General features: G+C 53.6%; 1 protein-coding gene across 1 annotated transcript in view; it reads left to right on the top strand.

Annotated features, from left to right (window-relative positions):
• LOC125117667 (dipeptidyl aminopeptidase-like protein 6) overlaps positions 1–27466 on the top strand; it is a 260710-nt gene that overhangs the window by 196527 nt on the left and 36717 nt on the right. Inside the window, exons 10-12 of the mRNA XM_047763699.1 lie at positions 1748–1839; positions 2633–2680; positions 4500–4618. Coding sequence (XP_047619655.1) covers positions 1748–1839; positions 2633–2680; positions 4500–4618 — 259 coding nt within the window. The remainder of the gene's footprint in view (positions 1–1747; positions 1840–2632; positions 2681–4499; positions 4619–27466) is intronic.

Raw genomic sequence — 27466 nt, 5'->3', positions numbered from 1 at the left:
GCATCACTGAGCAGGGGAGTGAGCATTCAGTACACGTGCATGTGCACCATGCAGCCTGGCAAGTGCCCGCACCTGCACAGCAGCCGCCTGGAGCGTGCCCACCCCACTGGCGGCTACCCCAGGGCTGCGCTTGGGGGGGGGGGGCTGCCCCCAGGAGGCAGGGGAGGGACCAAGGACTCCCAGTAGCACCACCCCCGCCCCTGCTGTGGGCTCCGTGTTGAAGCAGTTAAAGCCGTGTGGGATCAGGGCGTGTTAATAAAATGTTATTTTACAAACATTACCAGAGTTCCCGCTATGGTGCCATGGGTTAAGAACCTGACTGCAGCGCTTCAGGTCATGGCCGAGTCATGGGTTCCATATCCGGCCTGGCGCGGTGGGTTAAGGACCTGGTGTTGCCACGGCTGCGGCTTAAGTCACAGCTGCAACTCAGATTCAACCCCTGGCGTGGGAACTTCCATATGCGAGGGTGCGGCCATAAAAGAGAGAGTTATCAAAATATTCCATGGATATATAAAGTGGAGGATTCAGAGTCACGATAAGACCCCAAAGGCAGCCTCAGAAGAGAGGTGCCAGGAACGTCCGTCACAGGGCAGCTTTGGTGGGGCAGGAACAGAAGCCCGCTGTGACGCGGTGACAGGGGTCACGGGGACGCGGAGGCTTGGATGCTGATGTGGTTTGCAGTCGGCTGAATTGCAGGGCTGGCAGAAGGTCTGGGACCAGCTGCCGTTCTGCTCTGTACTACTGGGGCCTGCGTGCTCGGGCCCCCATCTCTGCCTTTTCTTTTTTGGAATCACTTTGTTCAAGACGGAAGATGCTGAGCTGTTTTTTTCATTCAGCCCCTCCCGGGTTCACCCCCAGGATCGGTATCTGCTGAGTCCCCCTTAGACACCTGGCAGGAAGCAGGCCCCCACCCACCCACCAAGAGGGCCCCCCCCCAGGAGCCCCAGGGCCCCCCGCCCTGCAGAATGCCCTGTGCGCCCAGCTTTCCCATCTGGCCCTGCACGCCCCACCCCCCCAGGCTCTCCCTTCTCCTGACACCATTTCTGGGTCCCTGCGCCCCCAGTGTGAGCCTCGGGCCTTCTGCCTGGGTTGATACCAGCTGCGTCCCGTCTGCTCTAGAGGCACCTGCCCTCGGAACCCGGCTGCGGGTCACAGCCTCGCATGTCACCACTGTCCAGACAGTGACGTCTTTCTCCTTCTGTCATGATCATTCTCCTGGGGCGGGGGGCGGGGGGGGGGCGCTTAGGGAGCAGCAGTGTGCAAACGGGCGACACGTGGTAAAAGGGCCTCGTGGGCATAACGGCAGAGTGAGGAAGAGCCGGGGTGTTCTCTCTCCTCCCTCTCTCCTTCCCTCCCTTCCTTTATTCCGTCTGTTTCCTTCCCCGTCTCACCACGTCCCCCCATGTTCCCTCCTTCTTGCCTCCCATCCTTGTAGGAAAGACCCAGGGATTCAATTACAGATTTCAAGGCACAGCATCAGCAGCCCTCGGAGGAGTACAGGCTCCTAAGACGGGGAGCTCGCATGGGCGGTGCTGACAGTCGAGGTGCTGGCCGGTCACCCACTGTCCCTCCACTGCCCATCCTCCAAGGAGGGGCAGGCTCAGCCCGGGGGTGGTGCCCAGGCCAGGCGAGGGCGCGGGGCAGGTGCACCCCCCAGACAGGCGCCTCCCTTGCGCGCCACCTGGCGCCGAGGGCCCGGGGCTGAGAAGCGAGGCTGGGGTCCAGCCGTGTCCTGTCTGTGTTGCAGCCCAACAGCAGCAACGACAACATACAGTCCATCACGTCCGGGGACTGGGACGTGACCACAATCCTGGCCTACGACGAGAAGCGCAGTAAGATGTGAGTGAGCGCCGGGCGCGGGCCCAGGGCAGAGCGGGGCGCGGGCCTCCCCTTCCCCACGACGTCCTGGTTTCTCCCTGAAAGCCTGTCTTAGATTCCTGCCGACAGCCCCACGTCCCAAGTCCCCAGGCCCCAGGCTTGGGGCTGAGACGGGCCAGGCGGGTCGCTGAGCCTGTGTGGGTCCCAGGCACGCTGAGTGGGTCGCCTCACTCAACACGGCAGCCCCGTGTCGCAGGTTCATTGCTTCCCCGTTTCAAGGACAAGGAGGCAGAAAGAAGTGAAGTCACTTAGGGCAGGCTGGTTGGCCAGTATCCGGAGGAGCTGGGATTTAGCTCAGACAACTGGGGGTCCAGGCAGGATGCTGGTCAGCCCCCCGGTCCTGGGCCGGAGCCAGCTCCCCACCTGCGGGTCCCCGCTGCACATCAGCCAGCCCCAGGGATGGAAGCAGCCTCTGTGTCTGGGGTGGAGTGAGTGTTCTCCGTCTTAACGCCCCAGAAGCTTAATCCTGTGAAGAAACGCACCCCAGCCCAGGTGTGCACCCAGCATCTTCACCCCCTGGGGTGATTCGGGCACACCTGGGCCAGTGGAGGTCAGCCGGGGCGTGTCCCTCAGCCTGCAGGTGCGTGGCCGCCCCTGGCCCACCCGCATGTAGCCGGCCCCAGGCAGAAAATTGCTCACTGTGGCCCCTGAACTTTACACATCCCCGGGGAGGTCAGCAGAGGCAGGGCCTGTGCGGGAAACCCAAACCTGCCCCAATGCCAACTGACTCCTGTGCACCTGCTGGTCTTTGCAGCTACTTCCTGAGCACGGAGGACATGCCCAGGAGACGCCAGCTCTACAGGTACGTTTTACACACACACACACACACACACACACACACACACACACACACACACACACACAGCAGTCTCCCACCAAGGCCAACATGGGGAGTCGGCAAAGAAAAGCCCCATCAAAGAGTAGCTTTGAAATCTGGGGAGAAATAACAAAAAATGCTGAGGCTTGAAGTTCCTGTTGCGGCTCAGCGGGTCAAGAACCCAACTAGTATCCATGAGGAGGCAGGTTCAATCCCTGGCCTTGCTCAGTGGGTTAAGGATCCGGCATTGCCACAAGCTACGTAGGTCACAGATGGGGCTCAGATTTGGCATTGCTACGGCTGTGGTGTAGACGGGCAGCTGCCGCTCCAATTGGACCCCTCATCCGGGAACTTCCATAGCTGCAGGTGCGGCCCTGAAAAGACACGAGGCTGTGCCGAGGCTCTGAAATTTGAAGGTTCGTTATGTTTTTCTGCTTTTGTCAAATGGTGATTTCCTCTCCCTCTTTTTCCCTCTGGATAAGTGCTGGATCTCTAACAATCTTTTTTTCACTTTAAATCAAATTTTACCTTGGCAGAATTATCCTCGGCTGGGTTTTAATAGACAGCAGTCGGGTTCGGGAACCTGCGGGGGGGACTGGGTGGAGGCGGGCCCTACCCCAGGCTCACTCCATGTGGGACGTTGGTCCAGCTCCAAAGCCTCAAAGGAGGCAGGGTCTGTCCCCTCTCCAGCACAGATCCTGTCACCTGCCCCCTCCGTTACTGCCCTCATCAGGGAAGGTTTGGGTTCTGAGGCGGGATTCGCCCCGGGAGCTTTGTGCTGGCGAAGTGCGGGTGGGCACAGGGCAAGCTTTCCTCCTAATGGTCCCCGCGACGAGGGGGCGGCTGCTGGGCCTGCCACGTGCACGGGGCCACCCGAGAGGACTCCACTGTGCGTGGACCTCGGGGTCTGAACGGGCCGAGGCTGGTCCCCTCCCCCACTGCTGGGGGGCCAGAGAAGCCCCCCCCCCGCCCGGGCCGTGGGTCCCTGTGCCGAGAGCAAGGGCTGCGTGAAGGGTTCTCCAAGGCGGAGGAAGCTCGGGGGATCCATGTGGTCCCAGGTTTGTGTCTGGGGACAGTCATCCCAGCTTGTCCACCAGAACGCCTCCCAGGTGTCCCGTCACCAAATTAGCAAAGGTGGCCGAGGCGGGCCACCTCTGTGCCCCTCGGACTTGTCTCTTAGGAGCCAGCCTCTCTGCCCCGTGGAACAGCTTCGCTCGTGCACGCGCTGCAGATTCAACCCCGCCCCGCGCCAGGCGCTCTGGGCAGGACTTCTTCCAGGGTCACTAGCTTCCGGCCTTTAGCTTCTGGAAACAGGCTGTAGGCTTCCTGATGTGAAATTGTGCTTGACCAGAGTGGCCCCGGCAGACACCTCAAGGAGGTCCCCCTGTCCTTGGCCACCCAGGGAGAAGCCCCCCCCCCCACCCCCACACTGGCTCTGGAAGCAGCTGGAGCTCAACTCAGCCACTGCTGCTGGGGTCCTCCTGGTCCTGGCCCGGTGGCGGGACTCTGAGGGGCTCAGAGTCCCAGCACGCACTTGCTCCCCAGGGGCTGGCCGTCGGCGCGGGAGGGGAACTGCCAGCAGCGGTGCCACATGCCCTCTTCCCTGCGGCTCCCAGGCAGCAGCCGTGCCCGGGGCTCTGGCAATAGGGACGCTCCAGGGCAGGTGGCAGCAGAGCCAGGCCATGATGATGCCCCCTCAGGGAAACAGGAAGGAGGCAGGTGCCCCCAGGACACCGCGGGAGGAGAGAGGAGGGAGCAGGACCCGTGCCCTCACCCCCGTGACCTCGCGCCCATGTCCCCGCAGCGCCAGCACGGTGGGCAACTTCAACCGCCAGTGCCTCTCCTGCGACCTGGTAGAGAACTGCTCCTACTTCAGCGCTTCCTTCAGCCCCGGCGCCGACTTCTTCCTGCTCAAGTGCGAAGGTGAGTTCCCGCCCCCACCTGCCGCACACCTCGTCCTAAACTGACGCCGGGACCCCAGGACAGGCGGGCCCACCTGGCCCAGGATGGGGCTCACGGGAGCAGCGTTCCGACCTGCTGTCTCTTGCCTCTGGGGTGTGCCACCTCTGACAGAGGGCTGGGTCATGTGTGGCAGGTGCTTTCTAGGCTCTGGGCCCCTTAATGTCAGCGTTCACCTCCTTTTTCCATAAAAAAACCACCAATCTAGAGCTGACGAACCCATGCCCCCTACACCAACAGAAACAACCCAATTGCTGAGATTCCTAAGCATGTGTAAGGATTGATGGAAAAGAAGATTGAGACAGGAAAATGAATCCTTTTTCTACAACCCAGTTCGTGGATAATTTGTCCTAAGCTTCAGAAGGTCCTTGATCACAGCAGTCAGCGTATACAAAGCAGTAGCCCTTGTCCCATAACGGACACAAATAGCTCTGCCCCTTGTCCTCAAATCTTGAAAATAGGGAGTTCCTGTTGTGGCTCAGCGTGTTAAGAGCCCAAGAGAGTGTCCATGAGGTTGCAGGTTCAAGCCCCGGCTTTGCTCAGTGAGTTAAGGATCCAGCGTGGCCATGAGCTGTGGTGTAGGTTGCAGACGCAGCTCAGATCCTGCGTTGCTGGGGCTGTGGTGTCGGCAGCAGCTGCAGCTCCAATTCGACCCCTAGTCTGGGAACTTCCATGTGCTGCATGTGTGGCCCTAAAAAAAGAATCTTGAACAGAAAAGATAGGAACCCACGGAAAGGTAAAAAATAGTAAACATAGTTGTGACAAGATACGTCTCCAAGGAGTTCCCGTCGTGGCGCAGTGGTTAACGAATCCGACTGGAAACGATGAGGTCGCGGGTTCGGTCCCTGCCCTTGCTCAGTGGGTTAAGGATCCGGCGTTGCCGTGAGCTGTGGTGTAGGTTGCAGACTTGGCTCGGATCCTGCATTGCTGTGGCTGTGGTGTAGGCCAGTGGCTACAGCTCCAATTCGACCCCTAGCCTGGGAACCTCCATATGCCGCGGGAGTGGCCCAAGAAATAGCAAAAAGACAAAAAAAAAAAAATCTCCAAGAAGAGCCGGATCTCCTTCGATCCTCCCGAGGAATGAAACTCCGCCACCGGCGCTGGTGGCCACCCAGCAGCAGTCTGGTCCTCTGGTCCCCGGGGAACGACGAGGAACCTCTCCGTCCTGTGTCTGCGACAGCCTTGGTAGGTCACTCCATGGGGAAGGTGACGGAAGCGCCCCCAAGGAAGAGCTGTGGCAGACGGCGTCTCCCAGACGTAGGTGGAAACGTGAGGCCCAGCGTGAGCCGGGGCCTCGGGCCTGTGTGGGGATCTAGCTGCTGGGGTCTTGCCCGCATTCACTGATCAGGAGTCCAGCCTCCTAACTGCCTCCCTCTGGGTCAGGGGCTCCCTGCCGAGTCCCGCACGGGGAGTTTTGTCCGACGGCCTCACTCCGAGGACGGCAGCCTCCAGTCGTCTGGTTTCCACAGAGCCCCAGCCCCGGGTTAGAATCGGAGGTTCTCCCAGGAGACCCACGACCCTGGGCTCCCGAGTCCGGGTGGCGGATTTCACAGCGGCGCCCGAGTTGGGCGCATTTGGACAGCGGGTTGGGAGGCGCGTGTGCAGATCCCCGTCCTCCTGCTGCCTTTCCATCCTATGGGAGTGACGTTTCTCTTTACATCTACGTCCCAGCCACGCGTCCCGGCTTTTTCTCTCTGAAGCTGCAGGTGAGGTGGTCTGCAGGTGTTTCGAGTGACGACATGGTTTCTCAGTTGTCCACGTGCAGGAAATGGAAGCACAGTTGTCCCAGCTCACAGACATGACCCAGCCCCTGAGGCCCCTGAGCTGAGCCTCAGAAGGGCTGGGATGTCCTTCCCATACACGTTCCAGCAGTAACGGAGCAGGTGCTTGGGCTCCGAAGGCTGGATCTCAAGAGGTCTTCTCCTAGGATCCCCGTCTCCAGCTCCACTTTACTGAGAAACTTAGGTCTTAATTGATCTTGGAATTTCCACCGTAGGAGTATCTGAATCGTTAAAAACCTAGTTAAGTTTTGAGGCTCTTGCCTCACCTTAAGGAAAGCACACATGAGCCCTCTTCTCTAGGGTCCAGCCAGCTGCACCCAAAGACAATGTTAGGATAAAGCATTTTATAAGGAAATCATGTATATTCGAGGATGTACGGTAATCTTTCAGTTTACCCGGTTCATTGGCCTTCGCAATGACCTTTGAGAAACAGGTCATATGGAGTTCCCGCCGTGGCTCAGTGGTTAACAAATCTGACTAGGAACCGTGAGGTTGCGGGTTCGAGGTTGTGGGTTCAGGATCTGGTGTTGCCGTGGCCTGCAGTGTAGGTCACAGATGCAGCTCGGATCTGGTGTTGCTGTGGCTGTGATGTAGGTCGCATATGAGGCTTGGATCCGGCGTTGCTGTGACTCTGGCTTAGGCCAGCAGTTACAGCTCCGATTAGACCCCTAGCCTGGGAACCTGAAAAGACAAAAAAAAAAAGAAAAAAGAAAAGAAACGAAATAGGTCATAGAACTATCTCACATATGTCCAGCTTCCTGCAGTTTGAAAACGGCACTCTTGATTCCTTGATGTTCATATTCCCATTTCTGAAGCCTTGTGTTTATGGTCTGATCACACGCCCATCTCCCTGGAGCCCCTCAACCCCCTGGTTTTGCCTCTGCCTGATGGACCTTCTCGATAGTTCTTCTCAGACTAGGGTGGATTTGATCCTCTCCTGCAGGGGGAGTGGAGGTTGGACCAACAGTCGTGAGCTCGCCCAGGCAGCATGGACGGGGCTGTGGGTTCACGCTCAGATCCACGGGTGGGGTCCTCCGGGGGCACCCGGTCACGCCTGCGAGGACACCTTCCATCCTGGGAAAGCCCAGTCTCTTCCTTAAAGAGAAAAGCACTACTCACTCTCTGAATGATTTTCCTGGGTCACTGCAACGACACGCTCCTCCATCCCGAGGTCGACCTGAACCAAAGTGTGACCCGAGCGGACACCGAAGTGAGTGAGTGTGTCTGGTTCCTGTTCCTGCTCCCCAGCAGTGCCCAGGGCTGTGTTGTCACCACCCTTGCCACCGTCGAGTGACACAGACAGCCCAGCCCAGGAGCCCTCAGCTGGTCTTGGCAGATGGCAGGCAGGGCTGCACTTGGGGCTGTGCCGCTTGTCCAGTGCGCTTGCTCCGGCCTCATCTCCTCATCCTGAAAACCGGGGGGAAAGCAGGACCGTCTCATCAGCTGGGGAAGTTCCGCAGGAGCAGGAGCAGAGGGCCGAGCCTGGCAGCTGATACGTAGCGAATGCTTAACGGATGACAGCTGATGTTGCTGTGGCCGCAGCGGCCACCACCGTCACTGTCACCACCACTGAGAGCCCCTTAGACGTCCAGGCATGAACTCGGCGTCCGGGGGCTGGACTGAGGCTTCCCTGACATTAACTAAGCAGTGTCCCTTTGTGCTTCCAAGTGGGCAGATGCCCTCACCCCTCACCAAGCTGGCACCCTGGATCCAGGCTCCCATGGGCAGGTAGAAAGTTCCGGAAGTGACCAGAGCCCAGAGGCACAGAGCATCAGCTGCCTGCTGTTAGGCGTGGAGATGAAGCCCTGGTGGCATCACAGGCACCTCTGCCTGGGGCCTCCACAGCCAGTTTGGGCAGAGGTGCCAAGTGGCCAGGTTTCCCGTTTCCTCGAGCACTTTCCTCTGTGCCATCATCCCTTGTGCCTTTCCTCCTTCAGTCGCCCAGCGCTGCCGCCGCCCGGCTGCATCCTGTCCTCAGGGACCTTAACTCGTTGGGGGGTCTCAAGCACACTACGGTGCCACTGTGCCTCCTGAGCCCTCCTTGAGTCTCAGGCGTGACACAGGCGTCATCTGGCAGAGCAGCTCCCCTTGGCCGGACGTCACTGGACGGGGCACAGCGGATGAGAAGGACTCTGAGGCCAAGTCAGGCTCTGTGTGAGAGGGAGTGTCACCAAGAATTGGAGTGATGGGTCCCGTCTGCCACGTGCAGCTGGGGGGAGGGGTGCCCCCGTGCCGTGCACCCATCACGTTGGTGTCATCCCCAGAAGAGACGGACACACCCCGCAGGCTGGAATTGTGGGACCTGGGATGTACTGGGGGGTTGAGATCCGTCCTGAGCGCGCCTTGTGCTGCAGAGAGAGGGGAGCAGATCATCTTATAGGGAGCTGGTCTCCTAAAGCCCCGCGGTCAGGGGCCGTGAAGCGATGACAGCCCGTGATTTCAGAAAACAGCATCATTCGTGGAGACCCTGGAGGGACAGAAAGGGCTGCCGTTGACACCAGCACAGAGTTTCTCTCGAGGGGAGGCGGTTGCCCAGAACTCGTGGTTGAAGGACAGCTCTGCCTGCCGAGCACCTTCGGGATTGGGGAAGGGAAAGGCCCAGACCCGTCCACGTGGCCCCCGGGGTAACGCTAGCCCACACTCGCTCCAAGCAGGTGTCCCCGACATCTGACCCACGGAGGAGTTACATGTGCTGCTGCCGCTCTCTTCATTTCAAATAACGCGCTTCTGGAGTTCCCGTCGTGGCTCCGTGGTTAACGAATCCGACTAGGAATCATGAGGGTGTGGGTTCGATCCCTGGCCTTGCTCTGTGGGTTGAGGATCCTGCGTTGCTGTGGCTGTGGTGTAGGGCAGCGGCTACAGCTCTGATTAGACCCCTAGCCTGGGAACCTCCCTATGCCTCGGGTGTGGCCCTAGAAAAAACAAAAACAAAAAAAAACAAAAACAAAAAGACAAATAACTCACTTCCAGTTGTGCACAAGCCCCGGAGCGAGAAGAAAATAAATATGATGCTGGTAATATATGATAGCATGATAAAGTAGGTCATTAGTAAACAGTGGTAACAGCAAACAATCTGTATCCCTGAGGAAACTGTTATTAGCTTCACACGTGCTGCGTGAAATCAATTCTCAACCACAAGGTCTAAGAGACGAAAGCAAGGAGTTCCCAGAGTGGCTCAGCAATCGTCTCCCTGAGGACACAGGTTTGATCCCTGGCCTCACTCAGTGGGTTCAGGGTCTGGCATTGCTGTGAGCAGCAGTGTAGGTCGCAGATGTGGCTCAGATCCAGTGCTTTTGTGGCTGCGGTATGGGCCGGCAAGCTGCAGCTTCAATTCAACCCCTGGCCCAGAAACTTCCATTTTGGGGGGACCCCAAAAAAGAAAGGAAGGGAAGGAAGGGAGGAGAGAAGACAAGAGGCGAATGATGCCTCAGGGCTGCCTCATCCCCCCGACCTCTCTCAGTCCAGGTGTCCGGGGCACCGTTTTCCTTGGGAGTTTGTCCAGGTGAATGTTTGGGACGAGGTTTGAAACGCCTCGGAGACCTGCCGGTGTGTCTGGGCACGAGCACGTCTGTCCATTCCCTGGAACGTTGGGGGCTCTTCCCTCTGAGGTTGCAGTTCCAGGAGCAAGGAGAGGGATTCTCCAGCAGGCGACCTCACGAGCAAAGTCACACAGGTGCTCCAGAAGACACCTGCTCATCGGTCGGCGCTGCCAGACCCCAAGCAAACCCTCGCCAAGAGCCCCCTGTACACCCTGGTGACAACCAAACCGACGTTGCCCCTGGAAACGGACCTTCACGTGTTCCCGGTTAGCGTGGGTGTTGGCAGGTGTCTGCGCTGCGCCGGGGCTGGTGCCAGCATCCCTTCTGCAAAAGCAGAGGTCGGGTCCTGAGCGTGTGCTCCTCGAAGCGTCCATTAGAAATCGATAATGCTTGTGGATGCGGTAGCAGTGCCCCTGGAGCCCGTCACTGCTCCTCTCCTGTGCCCTGACTCGGGGCAATCAGGGCTTCACACGCCAGTCTGCCCTCAGGGCCTCCAGCCAGCCCACACTCCGCTCCTGACCGTCATTCCACCTCCTAAAGGTCATCTCTCTGCCCCGCATCTTCCTGGGTGCCTGCGTTTCTGGCTTTTCTAAGTTAAGTGGTCAAGGAAACATCAAAGATAAGTGGCTTCTCTGAGCCCCGGGGAGGAGATCATGGATGGACCGGAACACGGAAGCCCCGGGGAGGAGACCATGGATGGACCAGAACACGGAAGGATTTTTGCAAAGTAGGTACAAATGCATCACATGGAAAGTGGAAGCCGAAGGCCAAGATGTGTAGTAGTGTTGGTGAAAGACGTGATTACCAAAAAAATTAAAGGCTTGTTTTCCCAGAATTCAGACCCAGTCAGAGGCGGCAGAGCCTGGGAGCTGAAGGCCATGGTGGACTGCGATGGTCTCGCGTGGGGCAGTGAGGGGACACGCACCCCTGCTCCCACAGCTGCTCTGCACGGTTAGAGAGACACGACCGTGAGCTCTCCTAGCAGGGATGCCGGCTGGAGCGGGAAGAAGGACTGGGCCTCCAGTGGCCTACAAGACCAGGACCCCAAGCACGAAAGACAGTGGCTGACCGCTGTCCCTCCTGCCCCCGCCAGGACCGTGCATCAGCATCACAGGGTCTGTGACCACCGGGGGTGGAACTGTCACCACCACATGGCAACAGCCAACCAGAAACCACGGAGGCTCAGAAGAAACGGGAAGAGAGGCCTCGGACGGAACCGCAGGAAGAGGAGCCGGTGGGGTGGGGGTGGGGGGCGTTTGAACCCTCACGGCAGTAAGTCCCACCGGCAGTGTCCTCAAAGAGGACCCAGGGGTGTCTCCTCTGTTACCCAGGAGCAGGCCACTGCAGAAAAGAAGTGCACCAGCTGCTGGCGACTTGGCAAAACGCTTGCCAGTGTGTTTTTCTTAAGTTCCAAAGAAGAGTTGAATAGATGGCATGACTGTGTGTCCATTTCCCCAAGAAAACCCTGAGATAAGCCCTCGCCAAGGTCAGAGGAGCCGGTTAATGACGTTGAGCGCCCTCCCTTCACCCTCGGACGTGTCTCTGTTTAGGCAAAAGCATGAACAGAACGTCATCAAATAGTCACCCGCAAAATCCAGCAGAAGCATTTCCCAGAAGGCCATGCGTGGTCGAAGGTGGAAATTCAGGAAAAGCTTGAGAGGTCTGAGAAATAGATTCCAGAAACATAGTCTGCCCCGTAAAGGTCCCAGAGAGACTGACTGTAGAGAATACAGGGGGACCTAAAGCAAGGTAGAAAAAGGGGGAAATGCTCCCGGACTTTGAGTCATCACAAGGGAAAAAACTATGGAATGTCTTAGGAGAATGTAGGAAAAAGCCTTACATTGAGTTCCTCCTAGTGAAACCTGACAATTCAAAGGTTAGAAATTATGTAAGAACACAGGGAGAAAGGAAAAGGAAGGTTTTTTTCCTTTTCTTTTCTCTTTTTGTTTTAAATACTCAGATTAGGTCAGACTTCTCAGCTTCAAAACAGCAGCCCAGGAAACAAAACAAGCCCATAAAACGCTGCTGATAGAAAATGATTTTTTACTCTCAGTCCCGGGCCCATTAAGCTCCTGTTCACAAAAAAAAAATGGCCAGAAAAAAAGCAATTGGGGGAGATCCCATCATGGCTCAGTAGTTAACGAATCCAACTGGGAACCATGAGATGGTGGGTTCGATCCCTGGCCTTGCTCAGTGGGTTAAGGATCCGGCGTTGCTGTGAGCTGTGGTGTAGGTTGCAGACGGGGCTCGGATCCCGCAGTTGCTGTGGCTCTGGCATAGGCCAGCGGCTACAGCTCTGATTAGACCCCTAGCCTGGGAACCTCCATATGCCGCAGGAGAGGCTCTATAAAAGGCAAAAAGACAAAAAAAAAAAAAAAGCAGCAATTGGGGGATACTCAATATGTAAGTTACCAGTCACACATGTGCCATGGAAAAAAAATGACGGATATACTTAAACACAGGAAAGTGGCTTTAAAGAGAAAGGAAGACATAAGGAATACGAAGCAATGGCGTTTCCGTCGTGGCTCAGCGGAAATGAATCTGATTGGGTACCATGAGGACACAGGTTCGATCCCTGCCCTCGCTCCGTGGGCTAAGGATCCAGCATTGCCGTGAGCTGTGGTGTAGGTCGAAGACGCAGCTCAGATCTGATGTTGCTGTGGCTGTGGCGTAGGCCAACGGCTACACCTCTGATTCAGCCTCTAGGCTGGGAACCTCCATATGTCGTGGGGGTGGCCCTAAAAAGGAGAAAAAGAAAAGAAAGAAAGAAGAAGCAATGATGAACAAAGAAAATAATACATTTTTTAAAATATATAAATCCGGATTGGATAAAATCGAAGGCCATACAATGTAATGCAATTGCTAAACAAAGATTCCTAAAATCAAAAGTGTTTTTAAAAACCAGAAAAAAAACTCTTGACAATTTCAACAGGTTCCTGGACGCAAACATGCTTGCAGGTGTTGAGATGGGAGAAAACGGGTCCAGACGCTGGAGGACAGGCCCAGGGACCCCAAAGTGGGGGGGTGGGGGTGGGAAAGACTGTCCCTCCAGCAGGCGGTGCTGGGAAAACTGGACCCCACACGCAGAATGAGCTGGACCCGTGTCTTACACCAGACGCAAAAATCAGCTCCAAGTGGATGAAAGGCTTACAGGCAAGGCCTGAACACACAGGGGAGACAGCTTCATGCCATTGGTCTGGGCAGTGGTGTCTTGGATATGACACCAAAGGCACAGGCGACAGAAACAAAAATAAATAAACGAGATTACACGGAATTTAAAAAGCTTCTGCCCAGCCAAGGAACCAATCAACGGAATGAAAAGGCAGCCTGTGAGATGGGAGAAAGTTCTTGCAAATCATCAGTCTCGTAAGGGGGTGCTCTCCAAAGTGTCTGTGTTGATCTTACCGGCTCTGAATCAAGTCCCCTCCCTTTGTGCTGGGGCGGCCGGAGAGCTCAGAGGGAAGGCAGAGCCCACGTGGGCAGGTCTTTACAGCACACATTGCGTCCGACAGCCATTCTCCTGGATTCTCACTTTTTTTTTTTGTCCGTATTCCTACATCATTCTCTTTTTCTTCTCCACTCATTTTAAGCTCCTTTTATTACCCATGCACATTTGATCTTTCTTATCTGCCTTAAATCTTTTGTGCCTCCAGATCCAGGGCAGAAGACAGGGGAGAGGGGAATGGCTGACCAGTTGACCAGCAGATAGAAAAATCAAACCACTCCTTCAGGTCGCATACAAGGCTGTCCGCAGCCCCACCCCATCATACTTATCCCGCCGGGAGGATGTTATTCCTGGGTCAGAGCTGTTCAAACACTTGGCAGCACAACCAGTTTCCAAGTGAAATATTAAAAAAAACTTACACAAAACAGATAAATGTGATGACATATTAGAATTAAAAATTCAAAAGTATAGCATGTGTTTTTCAAGTCAACCAAAGACGACTATTTTAATGAATACAAAATATGTATGTTATAAATTGGGGCATGCATGTTTTAAAACCACCTTCATTCTTTTACATGCCACTGTCCAAGTTTCCCGGCACCAATTACTGAAGAGACTTTCTTCCACTGTATGTTCTTGCCTCCTTGGTCATGGATTAGTTGACCATAGGTGCTTGGGTTTATTTCTGGGCTTTCTGTCCTGTTCCAGTGATCTATAGTTCTGTTTTTGTGCCACTGCCATACTCTTTTGATGACTATAGTTTTGTAATATGGTCTGAAGTCAGGAAGCCTGATTCCTCCAGTTCTCTTTTTGTTTTTCAATATTGCTTTGGCTATTCAGAGTCTTTTTGTTTCCATACAAACTTTCAAATATGTTGTGCTAGTTCTATAAAGAATGTCATTGGTAATTTGTTAGGGCTTGCACTGAATCTGTAGATTGCCTTGGGTAGTATAGTCAGTTTGACAATACTGATGCTTCCAATCCAAGAGCACGGCATATCTTTCCATCTGTTTGTGTCATCTTTGGTTTATTTCATCAGCGTCTTACAGTTTTCAGAATACAAGTCTTTTGTTTCTTTAGGTGGGATGGACTGGGAGTTTGGGGTTAGTTGATGCAAACTCTTACATTTAGAATAGATAAACAATGAAGTTCTACTATATAGCACAGAGAATTCTATCCAGCCTCCTGGGATAGACCATGATGGAAGATAATATGAGAAAAGGAAAGTATATATTTATGTATGACTGGGTCACAATTTCTGCTGTACTCTACAGCAGAAATTGGCACAACATTGTAATCAAGTATAATTTAAAAAAAATAGAGTTCCCATCATGGCTCAGTGGTAACAAACCCAACTAATCCATGAGGTAACAAATCCATGAGGACTCAGGTTCAATCCCTGGCCTTGCTCAGTGGGTTGAGGATCCGGCATTGCTGTGAGCTGTGGTATAGGTCATAGATATGGCTCGGATCTGGCATGGCTGTGGCAGCTGTACGTCCAATTCGACCCCTAGCCTGGGAACCTCTGTGTGCCGCAGGTGTGGACCTAAAAAGACCAAAAAAAAAAAAAATCCACCTATGAAAAGAAAACAAGGTCTAAACTACCAGTTATAAGTTTCAGGGATGTAATATACACCACAAGGAATATAGTCAATAATATTATAAACTTTTTTATGGAACAAAATGAAATAAAAATATCAAATCACTCTATTGTACACCTGAAACTAATATAACACTGTAAGTCAACTATACCTCAATAATGAAAAAAAAATTATTATTCACTCTTAAAAAATAAAATAAAATAAAATCACCTTCCCCATCCATGAAATTCAAACCAAACCTTTAGAACCACTGCTGCCCTAAAGGGCTGTTGGTGGAATAAATGCCTGAGGTTTTTCTAAAGTCATTTCAGTACCTATAAAGCACTCTGCTTAGCCCTCTAGACCTGTTAAATATCTTACACATGGAGGAGTTTCTGTGGTGACTCAGTGGTTAACGAATCCGACCAGGAACCATGAGGTTGCGGGTTCAATCCCTGGCCTCGCGCAGTGGGTTAAGGATCCGGTGTTACCGTGAGCTGTGGCGTAGGCTGGTGGCTACAGCTCTGATTAGACCCCTAGCCTGGGAACCTCCACATGCCAAGGATGCAGCCCTAGAAAAGACAGAAAGACAAAAAAATAAAAATAATAAATATCTTACCCAACCTGCAGGATCCAACCCTGCTTCCCTCATCACACCCTCTCCCTCTCCTTCCTTGGGGCGCTGAGAGCACTTTTTTCTCTTTCCTCTGATGCACATCATACGTCTCGCTTCTAGGCCCTGAGCTCCCCCTGGCAGGACCCGTGTGGTCCGAGAGGCACAGCAGCCTTTAACAGACGGCGTATTAGTTGAGTTGATCCAAGAGCATTCACTGAGCCCGCCGTTTGCAGGGACAGTGACACATGTCTTGTGTACTTGGGACCCAGCCCAAGGCCTGAAGGATGAGCCAGAAGGTCACCCGCCCTCCCTCCCCGCAGGTCCCTCTGCCCGCGGGGCGCCCACCGCCCCCTCCCCCACCCCCAGGCACCGCTCACTTTTCCCCACGGCACGTGTCACACCTGCCACGGACGTTTGTGTGTTTTTCAGGCCTGTCTCGCCCACGAGGATGGCAGTTCTGTGAGGCAGGAACTGGGTCACCTACCACTTGGACTGTGTACGGTTTTCTAGAACTGTACACAGTGGGGCCTCAGCAAATCCATGTTGTTTGAAGGAATGAACAAAATCTGTGTCAAAATTCTACACTTCGGGGCCAATACAGATGGAGCTTAAAGTCACAGGGACACCCTCGACCTTCCTAGAAAAGGAGCTAATTCCCATGTCCTTTTGAGGTGCCCTAAAAGATACCTCGCGTGCTCTGGAAAACCAGAATATTCCTTAAAACCAGATTTCCTGCCATCACGCCTAAAAGGAGGCTTATGAGATGTGGAAGTGTGGACATTGATTTAATTTTTTTAAACATAAATGTTGCAAACAGAGAGAGTCAAAAAACAATGAGAATACAGAGTTCCTGTCGTGGTTCAGCGGTTAATGAATCTGACTGGCATCCGTGAGGACACAGGTTTGATCCCTGGCTTCGCTCCGTGGGTTAAGGATCCGGCGTTGCCGTGAGCTGTGGTGTAGGTCGCAGAGGCGGCTCGGATCCTGTGTGGCTGTGGCTGTGGCTGTGGCTGTGGCTGTGGTGTAGGCCGGCAACTGTAGCTCTGACTTGACCCCTAGCCTGGGAACCTCCACATGCTGCGAGTGCAGCCCTAAAAACCAAAAAAAAAAAAAAAAAAGGAAGCATGAAACAGACTCTTGTGTTCATGTCTTTATAAGGTGGGGAGACGTCATGTAAGGAGGGGGTATCGTGAGGCAGGGTGGGGAAGGGGGTCAGGTTAACCCCAGCCCCACACGCCCTGCTCAGGAATTTAGGTTTCAGCCTGCAGATTAGCGTTTGCACGGATGTTCATTGCTAATACAGCCTTTTTAACAAACAGAATGGGTAATGGTTTAATAAACAGCATGACAAGGTAGACATCAAGCGGGTTGCCAGTTTGCAGCCGTGTATTTCTGGTGAGAAAGCTCGTCCATCTGCAGGGACGTGGCGGTGGGCAGGGCTTGTTTCATCTCCCCCCCCCCCCCCCCGCCCCCGTGTCCCACGCCGAGCGAATAAAAATGCAAAAATAAACTGGGTGCTGAGACTGCAGTAAAATTTCTTCTTTGATTTTATTCTCCCATGCACACAGAGTCTAGTTTTTTATAGACTGGCTCTATATTGGGAAGTTATAAAGTACTTTCTAAATGAGAACGTAAGTTCATACTAACAAAATACAGCTGTTAGCTGCTTACACAGGGGCGTTAGGGCTCCGTTTTATGTTAAACAGGGCTCTGATGCTGAGAAACCAGAAAGCCGGTGTTGGGGTCATGAGTCAGTGATGCTGTGGTCTAGGCAGGTGTGTGGCCGCCCAGGAAAGAACAGTTGGGTTGGTTGGCCCGTGGACAGTGGATGCGGAGATGCCCCTTATCCTCGGGGCTCTTCTTGGCGCCGCACGGGTTAGAGTCAGGCCCCTGGGCGTGAGTGAGCGCTCCAGCCCGGATGCCCCCACTGCCCGGGGAGAGAGGGGTGCTGCTTTCTGAGCCTTTGTTTCCCCGTCTCTGAAACGGGTTGTTTTCTGGGTTGGGTTTTTTTAAATTAAAGTATGGTTGATTTACAATGTTGTATCAATTTCTGCTCTATAGCAGAGTGATCCAGCCATACATATATATATTCTTTTTCTCCTATTATTTCCCATCTTGACCTATCCCAAGAGACTGGGTACAGTTCCCTGTGCTAGACAGTGGGACCTTATCCCATCTAAATGCTTATCCATCTAAATGGAATAGTTCGCATCTACGAACCCCACACTCCCCGCCCATCCCACTCCCCCCACCCCTTGGCAACCACAAGCCTGCTCTCCATGTCTGGGAGTCTGTTTCTGTTCTGTAGAGAGGTTCATTTGTGCCAAAGCTTAGATTCCACGTGTGAATGATAGCGTGTGGCATTTGTCTTTCTCTTTCTGACGTACGTCATTTCGTGTGTGAGACTCTAGTTGCATGGGTCGCTTTTGCATGGAGAGCAGCATCTGCCAGGAAATTCGGCCTCACCCCCTTAGCTCTTGGACAGGTCCCCACCGCCAGCAACAGCCACAGCCTGCGTGGATGCCCTTGTGCATGTTGGGCCATTCGTTAAGCAGACACCCAAACTCTGTAGTCCCGGCAGAAGCCTCGGGATGCTCCAGAAAGTTAAAAACCATCATTTGTTTGACCTCAAGCACAATGTTTCTCAGTGAAAAATAAGACAGAGACAGATCCCCGATCTAGATGGGTTCTCATTTCCCTTTCGAGTTTCAACTTCTCTGCACCCCATGAAAAGCCAGTCAGGTGACATACTCACGCTTGCTGGCACTCTGTTCCCATCAGTGCGTGTGCAAGGCTGCCGTTCACGTGTACATGCATGATGCGTACGTGCACATTTGGAAGGCAAGTGCATACCAGGCAGCACCTCGAGAGCCTGTCGGCATCTTTCCCACCAGCCCGGAGGCCCCAGGAGGCCAGGGACCCATCCCCGCCGCAGGTGGGGGCCCTTCATTTGTAATCAGCCTCACTGGCTCTTGGGGATTCGGGCTGGGTGTTTGCCCAGGTGTCATCCCAGGATGACGGACCCTTTCCCTGTGTGGTACCCCCGACTCGGTGCCTCTCAATGTCAGCATACCCCCATGCTGTCCTCCCTGCTCAGAAGCTGCTGTCCCCCTCGCTGTCACCTACAGAAAGGACCAGAGGACTCTCCTTCCATAAGGAAAAGGACACAGCAAGACGAGACGGGAGTAGCCTGTGCCATCTGCTGAAGAGATGCTCCTGATGGTTTTGGACCAAACGCTGTCCAACCGCAGTCAGGAGGAACTGGTCCTGAGACACAGTGGTTTCCATGGATACGTGGAAGCTTTCTCCCATCACGGGTTGACATAAATGCCTTGAGGCTGTGGAATAAAATCTCTGCAGTCCAGATGCCCCGACTTAGAGTTACTGAGAACTTGGGCTGGACTGGGTAGAAATTTTATAAAGAAAAGAAAAAAAACTTTCCTGAAAAAAACAAAACAAGAAGAAAAGGCTGCTGAAGAGATGTTGATTCTGTTTAAGAAAACTACTTCCGGAGTTCCCGTCGTGGCGCAGTGGTTAACGAATCCGACTAGGAACCATGAGGTTGCGGGTTCGATCCCTGGCCTTGCTCAGTGGGTTAAGGATCCGGCGTTGCCGTGAGCTGTGGTGTAGGTTGCAGACGTGGCTCGGATCCCGCGTTGCTGTGGCTCTGGCATAGGTCGGTGGCTGCAGCTCCGATTCAACCCCTAGCCTGGGAACCTCCATATGCCACGGGAGCGGCCCAAGAAATAGCAAACAACAACAACAAAAGACAAAAAAAAAAAAAAGAAAACTACTTCCAAATAGCATCTCTGCAGTTCTGGGCTAATTTCGGTTTGATTTGTATTCTCATTTCAGCTGGCTTAGAAAGGTGCAAAACATTGGGTTTTTTGTGTTTTTTTTTTTTTTCAAAAAATCTCTCACAGTCAGACTTCTCACACATTCAGTTTAGACTTTTTCCCTTTAGTATGAGGGGACTCACTTTATCCGTTTCGTCAGTCTTCCTTGTCACGACACAAAAGCTCTCTGTCACCGCAGCTCATTTAACTGCGCCATTGGGACCCACATCCGGGCCCCTCTCAGGGCACTGCCTTCAGGGGAGCCGGGCTCTGCCTTCTTGGCTCCAGAGCACCAGGGACCTTAGCTGGGTAAGAAAGCTGCTCGAATTTCTCTGCAGAAAAGTATGCAGGCGCCACGTCTCGTCGTTATCACACATTTAGTTAGTGCACGTGAAATAACTTATGAGGGGGCTTTGCAAAGTGGGACACAGTGCATTTTCACCATAAGGCATGCTTGCCTGATGGCCCAGGACACCCTCCCTCCGCAGCCTCCCCAAGACCCGTTCATCCAGGCTGTTGTCTAGGAGCAGCCAGCAGGGTTAGGAGAGGGAGAGGGGGTTCCTGCCTCTGGGGAGGATGCGCTTCATGGGGTCCGAGCTGCACTGCCAAGTGTGCGGGGGTGGGGACAGCCCGGGGAATTCGCCAGCTCTGTGCCTGGACTTCGCTGGACCAGCAATGCCGATGGCGATGAGATGCATCCTTGACCTCGGGAGGCTCTACCTGACTAGAACGCAGGGATTCAGAGCCTGGCGCTGCTCTCAAATCGGTGATCCCATCCCCACCCTCTCCGCCAACAGCGGAGGAGGGCATCAGACACCCGGACGCCTGGCCTGTGGGCGCCTGGCTGGTCAGGGCAGAGCCCGTCTTTCGTTCTGTCCGCACAGTCCAGGTGCCCCTGACCTTTATTCTCTCTTGAACTTTGCAAAAAAAAAAAAAAAAAAAAAAAAAAAAAAAAAACTCTTTGCGGATGGTTTCCTTCAAAAATCTCCTCGCCAGACCTGCGCGCTGCGCCCAGGGAAGCCCCAGACACTAGAGGGCGCTGCAGCCCCACGAATCTCCGCGTCTTCCTCGAACTGCCGGGGCCGGGGTTACCCGTCATTTCCCAGTGCCCCGGTCTGCTCTGATGCGGAAAGCACGCCACCTGCCACCTCGACAGCTTCACTGACCACATGGTCACCATCAACGTCATCGGCTACGAAGGAAACACCACCTTAACCATCGGCATCAACCACACCGTCATCTTTATCCTCATCAGCATCCTCATCAGCAGCAGCAGCAGCACCACCTCCCTCACCAACCGCAGGCAACACCATCACCACCAACGAAGAAACCACCACCACCACATCACCACCACCCTCACCATCACCAACAGCCGACCACACCACCGTCTTCACTACCACCAGCCCCATCATCACCACCATCCCCGACCTCCATCCTAAACAACAGATAGCGCCGTCGTTCTCATCGCCACCACCACTACATCAGCCTCAACACCACCAGTATCCGCATCGCCAGCACCAGCATCATCAGCGTCACAGGCGACAACAACCGCCCCAAGTGCTCCATAGGCAATAAACCACGGAAACGCGATCATTCCTCTCTCAGTCTGTTCGCGCTGTCAGAACAGGTGCAGGAGTGGTGGCTTATGAGGAACACAGTTCTTTCTCAGAATTCTGGGGGCTGGAGTCCCAGGGCCTTCGCTCGGCGTCCTCGCAGCGAGGAAGGGGTGAAGGCACATCAGGGTCCCTTTTCTAAGGGCACGAATTCCATCCCAAGGGCTCCATCCTCATGACCTAAGCAAATCCCATAGGGCAGGCTCTTTATGACTGGTGTCCTTAGAAGAGGAAAGTAGTCACAAACACAGCAGATGCCACCTGAGAGCAGAGGAACCCAGAACAAAAGCCAGATCTTACCGAAGATGCCTCATCGCTCCAATACAGTAAACCACAAGGGCTTCAGGAGCTGTGTGCCAGGAGCGGTGGCCAAAGATAAATGCGTATTTCTCCTTATAAATCACAGGGTCACTGAGTGGGAACTTGCTTTAAGTGATTGCCTTAGAGCAGCACTTAGAGTTCTCAAAGTGGCGCATGGATTTCATCACGCATGCAGAGTCTCAGACCTGTCACACGCCCACGGGATCAGGAGCCCCCCTGGGGGCCGGGGGTGGGCACCAGTGAGCAGGAGCCGCTGGATTGGGGAGAGTGTGTGAAATGCCCCAGCCTTGGCCGCCAAGACCGACTTCTCACGTTCTTAATTTTTCTGAAATCATAACAGATCTTACCATCTCTAAAATTTTATTAAGTCAACAGTTCACCTTGCAAGCGATGGCGTCTTAGAACAGATGGAAAATGGTAAATACAGGGAGTTCCCATTATGGCACAAAGGGAACAAACCTAACGAGTATCCGTGAGGACACAGGTTTGATCCCTCGCTCAGTGAGTGGATCGAGGATCTGGCATCGCCGTGAGCTGTGGTGTAGATCGCAGATGCAGCTCGGATCTGGCGTTGCTGTGGCTGTGGCACAGGTCAGCAGCTGCAGCTCCAATTGACCCCTTGCCTGGGAATTTCCATGTGCCTCGGGTGTGGCCCTAAATAGCAAAAAAAAAAAAAAAAAAAACAGGTAAATACAACGTTCATCCAACATGCCTGCTAGTTCTGTGTTGGTAAGAAAGCCACAGCTGGAGGTGGAAGTGATTTTAAAGCAGTTTGTGTCCAGGAGTTCCCGTCGTGGCGCAGGGGTTAACGAATCTGACTAAGAACCATGAGGTTGCGGGTTCGGTCCCTGCCCTTGCTCAGTGGGTTAAGGCTCTGGCGTTGCTGTGAGCTGCGGTGTAGGTTGCAGACTCGGCTCAGATCCCGAGTTGCTATGGCTGTGGTGTAGACCAGCAGCTACAGCTTCGATGCGACCCCTAGCCTGGGAACCTCCATATGCCGTGGGAGCGGCCCTAGAAAAGGCAAAAAGTCAAAAAAATTTTTTTAAAAAAATAAAATAAAATGAAGCAGTTTGCATCCCGGCCATGAGGGAGAGCGGGGGTAATAGCAGTTTGAGGGGCACCTGTGGCCTTCTGGAATCTTCCAAACCTTCCCTTCACACCTGATGCCCGGAAGCCGGTGGGGCCTGGCCTCTGGCCCCACTTCTGTTTCTGCGCCTCTGCGGCTTTCAGAAGGGCGTCTGCCCTCGAAGCTTTGCCTCTGAGAGGCACCCTCTCCAGGGGAGGAGCCCCTGCTGAGGGAAGCCGTGCATTTGGCTCACCTGTTTGTAGGCTCGTGTCCCCTCCCAGCACACAGACCCCAGCTCACCAGCCCAGCCAGCCCCCGGGGGCCTGAGCCTTCAGATGAAAGCCGTGCTGGGGGAGGGGCCTGGTGTTAAGAGAAGTCTGTTCTGTCGCATTGTAACAGCACGGCTGCTGGAGCAGGAGAAAGTGAATTCCAAGTGTCACTCCTGCGGCTGTTCAGAGTGTGTTTCTGCTGCTTCGCAGGGCATGCGCATGTGTGTTATGAAACATTTCACTGCCGGGTTACCCACGGTTACTTTGGTTTAAATAATTCCAAATTGCGCATGGATGTGATAAGAAAAATGAGGAAATTGTAGGGGGGGGGAGATTTTTTTTAACAACAGAACAAATATAAAGGATGAGTTTTAATGAGGAGCCCTGGGCTGGTGTGGGCACGTGCGCGCAGACACACACACACACACACACGCACGCACGTACATGCGTATCAACACAGCCACACACCCGCAGGAGACGCTGCTGTCCTGGGAGAGCGTGATGTCTGCTTCCCGTCCTTTTTTTCCTCACCGGTGACGTTTCTAGGACAATGCTCTGCCTCCGTTCTAACATCTGTGTTGGGTTTTTTTCCCTTCTGTTTCCATCATTTCCATCCCAAAGCAAAGAAATACATTTTTATATTTACGTGTCGCCTCTGATCCCCAGGAGATACTATACTTTTTAAAAGTGTGCATTTATTTCTCAAAATATTTATTCAGGGTCCTCCCTTTGCAGGGGACTCTGGGGCCAGCGGGCCCTGCCGCCCCCATCCTTGCCCTGCAGGGCCCTGGGTACATAGTCCCAAAGATCATCAGCAGGTATAATAAAAAGCAGTAGAACACTTAATGAATAATTCAGAAAGCTAAGGACTCACTTCTTTTTTTTTTTTTTTTTTTTTTTGCTATTTCTTGGGCCGCTCCCGTGGCATACGGAGGTTCCCAGGCTAGGGGTCCAATCGGAGCTGTAGCCACCGGCCTACGCCAGAGCCACAGCAACGCGGGATCCGAGCTGCGTCTGCAACCTACACCACAGCTCACGGCAACGCCGGATCATTTAACCCACTGAGCAAGGGCAGGGACCGAACCCGCAACCTCATGGTTCCTAGTCGGATTCGTTAACCACTACGCCACGACGGGAACTCCCCAAATGCATTTTTTTAAAGTCTTTTTAGGGCTGCACCCAAGGCATATGGAGGTTCCCAGGCTAGGGATCAAATCGGAGCTGCAGCTGTGCCACCCTGTGCCACAGCACAACACCACAAGAACCGAGCCGCATCTGTCACCTACACTGCAGCTCACCGCAATGCCGGATCCTTAACCCACTGAATGAGGCCGGGGACCGAACCCGCAACCTCATGGTTCCTAGTCAGATTTGTTAACCACTGCGCCACGACGGGAGCTCCCAAGGACTCACTTCTTGCTCAGGGGTGTCAGGATGTCTTGAGACCCACAGAAGGTTAGGGCAGAAGGATGTTTCTGGACCCTCTGATCCACACGTTTTCCAGTGAGTTTTAAGTCCCGGAGCCTCTTCTTCTAAAGGGAACTTGCTGAGACGCCCGGGAGGGAATCGGCAGCCCTCCAGAGGCTCCCGGGGGCTTCCTTTGAAAACCTCCCGTCCAGTCTAATCACTTCGTATTGCAGGTGAGAGAAATGTGGAAGCCAAAGGGTTAAGTCAGAAGCCAAGGCTCCTCAAAGGAAGTAGAAATTAGTTGTACCAAGAGCCTCCGTGGAACGAGGACGTTCTGGTCTCGTGCCAGCAGCTATTCTGGGGAATCGCCAAGAAGCAGTTATTTGAAGGCTGGCCCGACTCCACTCAGCCGGCCATCGGTCCCACTAAGATGAACGCCGAGGTTTACTGTTCTTTACCATTAAGAAGTAGGCATCCACGAGGGACCAAAGGGATTGGCTGGGCCTGATGTCAGTCCTGGCGACACCATGAGCAGTTCTGTGCTTGGTTTCCTCATCTGTGAAATGGGACAAGGTGCCTCGTTCATAGGGCTCTTTTAAAGACCAAGTGAATGACTGTGTGTAAGTCCCTTAGAACAATACCTGACACATTGCAGTCATGGTGTGGTCATGAACTCTCGTGGTTGCTGCTATTTTTGCTTTTCTTCTTATTATCGTTGTGGTGAAACAAAGGAGGGAACAGTCAGAGAAAGCAACGGAGAGAAGACATTTGGACGGAGCCCTGAAGGCTGGGCAGAGGGTTAGAGGCAACTAGGAGGGCAGGGCTTTTCTGGAGGTGGGAAGAGCGGGCAGCAATGTGTGAAACAGCACAGCTTCCCTTCAGAAGAACCAGGAGTTCGGAAGGCATGTGTTGGATGATAGACGAGGTCTGAAAAAGTCTTCTGTTTCATGCCAAGGGCTTCACCCTTCTCCTGTGGGCAGTGGAGACCCACTCAGGGGTGTTAGCAGAGTGCCGAGGTCAGAGTCCTGTGGGAATCCTTGGGTGCAGGTGAGGAGGGCAACGCTGGTTACCATGGCGATGGCAGGCGGCAGGAGATGCTTTAGCAGGTACAGGGGAGGGATCCAGTGAGGAATGGATGCCGCATTTTGAGAGAGCAGAGTGTGGAATTACCTCCCTTTAAAAGGTGTGATCTGCTTGCTCTCCGTCCTTGAGTCCGAGAAGAGAAGCAGGAAGCCTGGTGTCTCAGGTGTCAGGAGCATTAGGGGGTCAGCTCCTGGTCACCCCGCCACCCTGCAGGCAGGTGACCTCCCCACCTCACAGGTGTCCATCCTCAGCACACACCCTATGCTTGGCAAGTCACTCCTGCTTTTATTCAGTGGGCTGGCCATGAGGGGGCGAGGGGGTGGTGGCAGGCAGCCTGAGCAGTGATGCGGCTGGAGTCAGCAGGAAGGCAGAGGCAAGCAGACCGACCGGCCTCGCTGGCTTCCCCCTGGCCATCTTCTGTTGGGATCTGATCAAGTTCTGAAGCAAAGAAGATCTAAAAAGTAGCCCGTTCTCATCGTGCTTAGAAAAAGGAGCCTCATTTCTTCGCACGACGTCATGTGTACCTCCAGATAACACCGTTCTTCTCAGGAAGCTGGACAACGTATTCCAACGAGAGAGGACATTGCTGGGAAGAATTTAGCACCCTCCCTATAATAGGCACTTCAGGCTCCCAAGAAAATCTACACCTCTTTCCTTCATAACAGCCTTGAGTTGCTGTAATCACCAAACTTAAAAGACCTTCATTACAAAATTTAGCTCTAGGAGTTCCCGTCATGGCTCAGTAGTTAACGAATCCGACTAGGAACCATGAGGTTGCGGGTTCGGTCCCTGCGCTTGCTCAGTGGGTTAACGATCCGGCGTTGCCGTGAGCTGTGGTGTAGGTTGCAGACGTGGCTCGGATCCTGCGTTGCTGTGGCTCTGGCGTAGGCCGGTGGCTACAGCTCTGATTAGACCCCTAGCCCGGGAACCTCCATATGCCGCGGGAGCTGCCCAAGAAAATGGCAAAAAGACAAAAAAAAAAAAAATTAGCTCTAAGTGATCTTTTGCACTTTTTAAAAACCAAAGCTAACCTCTAAAACAGGTCATTGGCAACTGTGAGATTATTCGAGAGAACACACCACAGCCTCTGAACTGACTGCGCCAGTGTCACGATTTCCCAAGGCAGGCGTCCTGTCCAGGAATTCTGTCCTTCATTTAATCAGCAAGTTTCAGTCGGCCACTTACTGTGAATAAGACTCTGTACATGTTCCTGTGTGGAATATAAAGTTGCATAAACTGGGTCCCTTAAGCACCACGTGTAATCATGAAAAGATAAGACATTGGTGTATCATTCAAACTCAAGATCAGAACTTAATTACACTGGTTGAAATTCGTCACAGAGCTACCAGATCGCAATGGAGGCAGACAACGAGAAGTGTTATCACACGTCTGAGAGACATGAAAGTACCAGGAGCTGCAGGCAGTGTACTCAGAGGAGCCTTGACCCCATCGCGGTCCAGATCCCAGCTCCGCCACGCCCAGGACAGACGCATCCGCCGTTGCATGCTCCATCTTTTCTCCTGTAGTTTGCCTAATCTCACAAAACTAATGAAACTCAGCTCCTTCCTTCCTCCTTTGTCTTCTGCGGGTTATGCGAAACATCTAAAAACGTCGCCTGGTGGATGCAGGGAGGGCATAAACCTGCTGCTATAGCTTAAATATAGATAGTCCCTAAACCTAACACGTCTGTGGATTGACTGCCCAAAGATGCCAGCTGACTTTGGGGAGCGTACAGAAGCCCCGCAGCTTTTAGGACTGGGATGGTTTCTCTTATTAAACATGCCTGTCATGTGTCCAAAGTGTCACATGTGATTTCTAGAGGAAAAGGTTGCACGTGACTGTAAAAAGGTTAACGTGACATTTTCCCCGTCATTTGTGAGCAGGTAAAACCACACCCCGACATTTGTGAACCCCACAGGCTGACGCTCTTTACCCGCTGCTTGGGAAAGAGGGTCACTTGCAGGTTCCCTGGACACTTGAAATTGGATCAAAGACTCAGTGCTGTGGGGCGTGGTCGGGGGGACCCCACACCCCAGGTCCGATGTCAGCCATAACGAGGTTTCAGAATCAACTAGCAACAACATCCGCCTGCAGGGTGGACTAGGAAGTCATGTCTTTGGGACAAAGACGGTCGTATCTGCAGGGGTTTGAGTAGCCAGGCAAGCTCCCTGCTTGTTCTCAGGATAGCATCACCTCAATGTGTGAACTCTGTGTGCCGGGCGCTCCTAGCTCAGGAACTGGCAGATAAAGAGATGG

This window comes from Phacochoerus africanus, chromosome 16, assembly GCF_016906955.1.
Source record: "Phacochoerus africanus isolate WHEZ1 chromosome 16, ROS_Pafr_v1, whole genome shotgun sequence".
Taxonomy (NCBI): domain Eukaryota; kingdom Metazoa; phylum Chordata; class Mammalia; order Artiodactyla; family Suidae; genus Phacochoerus; species Phacochoerus africanus.
The sequence above is the reverse complement of the archived record's forward strand: the minus strand, read 5'-3'. Positions and strand labels throughout refer to the sequence as shown.